Source organism: Gregarina niphandrodes (genome assembly GCF_000223845.1).
Source record: "Gregarina niphandrodes unplaced genomic scaffold scaffold00018, whole genome shotgun sequence".
In the NCBI taxonomy this organism is placed as follows: Eukaryota; Apicomplexa; class Conoidasida; order Eugregarinorida; family Gregarinidae; genus Gregarina; species Gregarina niphandrodes.
This window is the reverse complement of record NW_011645787.1, coordinates 129,562-132,815: the sequence shown is the minus strand read 5'-3', so window position 1 is coordinate 132,815 and position 3,254 is coordinate 129,562. Positions and strand designations below refer to the sequence as shown.

At 52.0% G+C, this 3,254-nt stretch overlaps 1 protein-coding gene across 1 annotated transcript; it reads left to right on the top strand.

The window, feature by feature from the left end:
- Positions 1-1,211: 1,211 nt before the first annotated feature.
- On the top strand, positions 1,212-2,012 carry GNI_092070 (hypothetical protein; the record flags this gene model as incomplete). The annotated part of the gene is made up of 1 exon (XM_011132584.1): positions 1,212-2,012. The coding sequence occupies one exon, from the start codon at positions 1,212-1,214 to the stop codon at positions 2,010-2,012; it is 801 nt and encodes a 266-aa protein (XP_011130886.1).
- Positions 2,013-3,254: the final 1,242 nt, after the last annotated feature.

Genomic DNA, 3,254 nt, shown 5'->3' with positions numbered 1-3,254 from the left:
GGGGGGGGGGGGGGGGTTGGAACGAGAGTGGTGTTGGAAGAAAGGGGTGGTGCTGTCAGAAACGCCTTGCCGCTGTTCCATAGGCGGCCGGAGTCGCACGCACTTATCGCTACCACTCAAAGTACGTGGCGAGCGGAGTCAACCAGGAGACTGGTACATAAGTAGGGCGCTTTGGCCCGGTTTAACAGCTAGGGCAAGTCCCTGTTTTCCTTTTTTTTTTGAAGGTGAAGGTTTTTCTTTGAGGTGAGCAAGAAGTTCGGGTGCCTGTACATTAGCGTGGGAGGTAGTGCTACCACGTTCGAAAACAAGCTGCGTGAGACGAAAACGGGCAGATAGACATAACGCTGCCGGTCCGGCTGGGGGTTTTGGGAGAAGACAGTTATATCACCTAACATTCCACCGTTACGTATAATGAGTGTCCGAGGGAACGGGGGAGAGTTTGACAGTGAGGTTGACGAGGTTGAGTCTACACAGACATGCCCGGTCCCGAACCACGAGCTATTCAGCTCACTGTGCTTCATTAGCAGGATTCTATGTGTCGTCGGTTCGTTACAATTTGGTCATTGGCCACATCAAGCGTCCAACCGCACTGAATAATCAGAGACATCGTCTCCGGTTCCAATCGTAAGATTTTACGACGAACACGCCTAACACAGAAGTTGTCGTAAAAATTTGTTATCGAAACCGGAGAAGGTGTTTCTGTTTATTTAATGCACTACCGTCGCTAGATTCCCTCTACTGGATTTCATCTGCCAAAAGGGGATAGGTGTGGAAAGGTCGGATGTACCGGATGGGTGCTACAACGGCAAAGTTCGGGGCACATTTTTGGCCCAAAAAACAGAATTGATAATGAGAATGATTCAAAGCAACTCCGTTGAATTTGCTACCGAGCTGCGCAGGACCTTCACTCACTACGGAAGGGCAGCAGGAGAATGGAACGCTGTAGAAGCTAGTGAGTGGGCGCGGCATATTTGGCGGAAGACCTTATGTCTTTGTTCGAGAAAAACAAGCGCAAACCGAGAGGGCTTCTTAAGCACGTGAAGGACCATTGCCCCATGCCCTGTCCGGCAGAAGAAGTTCCCCAAGAGCCCTTTCAAACCCGTCGAGAGTTGGAGGAATATGAACTACGACGCCGTCATCCACTAGCGCTCGAGTGGCTCCACAGCGATGTTCCGGTTGATGGGCCATCGCACCGGAACTTTGCAGAGAACATGATTGAGAAATTGAAGAAAGGCTTCAACGTTAAGTATTGCAAGCGCGAGGCTGGCAATACTCTCGTAACAGTAGGTCCTGACTCCCGATTTCCGGAAGGGATCGAAGGTTCGGGTCGTTTAATCAGGACAGTGCCCAGTGTGGTTGTTTGGTACCATTTTCTTAAGAATTACCCCGGTATGTCACGAAAGCAACGTTTGGAGAGTCTCTCAATGCTTAGTCGCTGGTACCCGGCGCAGGTTGCCCATTACTTATTTAGAGAAGTACGCGACCGTTTTTTGGATCGTGACTTGTGCCTACGACGGGAAGGCGGCCTGTTTAATGCGCACGTTCCCACCAGTTCCCTATATATCTTACAGATCGATGAAAGGATAGCACTATGGTTTTATGAAAATCCTCAGACTAAGGGAGAGCTTATCAAGGAGGTGAAACCTTTCGTGGAGATGTTCCAAGACAATCTGAGGGGTCATGTGCGCGACTGTCGTGTGCGCGACTCGGCCTGGATGGAAGAGTTACTTGTGCGTACTCTGATGGACAAACTCGTTTCTCTGCATGCTGCCCGCACTGGGCAAGACCGACAGATCGTCGCCCAGACCCTGCGTGGACGCGAACCTTTCGTGTTTTCAGTCTCCCAACAAGAACTGTGTGAGACCTACTCGGAAATCCTGACCACTGTAGCAACGCGAGTGGCCGTTGAACAAACCCATGACTACGCCTGCAGGGCAGCCTGCGTCGCAATGAGTTCCGTCTTCTACCTGCACGACCTGACACACCTTGTAGATATGGGTCACACATTATGACCACACACACGATCAATTGTTTCCTTGCTACCCGTCCTCTTGGCCTGGCCTGGGGCCGCCTCTTGGCCTGGCCTGGGGCCGCCTCCGCACTATCTCGACAAGATGATATCCCTGTGGCGCTGTGGATCGTTACGTGTACACTGCGTGGGTAGCAACAGCGTCAAGTCGTAATAGTTGCCTTCTTGGTGTATCTAGGGTGCGGTGATTCGATTCGTTTAGTCCATTCTGCCGAGGTAAGTGTGGTGCGGCGGTCATGTGCTTGACTTTCAGTCGTGAAAGTCACGGTCACGTAGTCGTGGAAGTCACCTCTCTTTCGCCGTCCGTGTATATTTCGAAGGGTGTCCCCAACGCTCCTACTACACTTTCTGCGATGAGGTTGCGTGTTACCGCAGCCGTCTTCAACGCTAGCTACGATGTAACGAGTTCGTGATTGGTGTTCGTAGAGGCCGTCCGTGTTCTCTCTTATATATTTATCCTGTAATTATTTCCTCTTATTTTGTAATTACTTCCACTCCATACCTTGCCTCGTCGTTCTTGGAGTCCGCAATTGCTTTATCAGTATATTTTATATCAGATAATTTCTAGTCTACAGGAGCAACCCACCCACACGTGCACGGCACTTGCCATGGAAGACCCCACCCTCAGATACACTGCTTGTTACGAAGGTATGAAACATAAAACATGATGAAGGTATGAAAGTATGAAAAAACGTGCGAGGTAATGTAATGAGGTAACGTAATCAGATAGGGGTGAGTATCGGGTGGCTACTACCGTGGCAGCTCTTTAACCCGAGCTCCCGGCGACTCTCATACGATGTCGTAAACGGGGCGTCGTCTACGCCTCCGTGCGGTCACCGGAAGCTTCGTGTGGGGGCGACTGCGCCTCGCATTACGCAGTCGCCCGAGGTGTCTACGGCGTGGCCGGCTGGCGGCACGTACCAGGCGGCACGCCGCCAGCACAACAAGAGAGTAGGCGACAACAGTCGCAGGCCTACGAGGGAATGAAAAGTGAGAGGGAAAACGAGGCTGGTGGAAGTGACAAGCGGGGCTCAAAAAGCAACGTAGTTGTTGATAGCCTTACCCGAAGACTGCGCTGTTGTCGGAGTGAGCGGTGGCCACGCCGTAGACGAGGATCTGGGTCCCAGCCAAAAAGCCTAGACCACAGATCCTCATGTAAGTGGTGAAGGTGGGCAGCGCAAGCGCTGCCCACCACGCCAGTGCGCCACGACCAATGGTCTTGCCC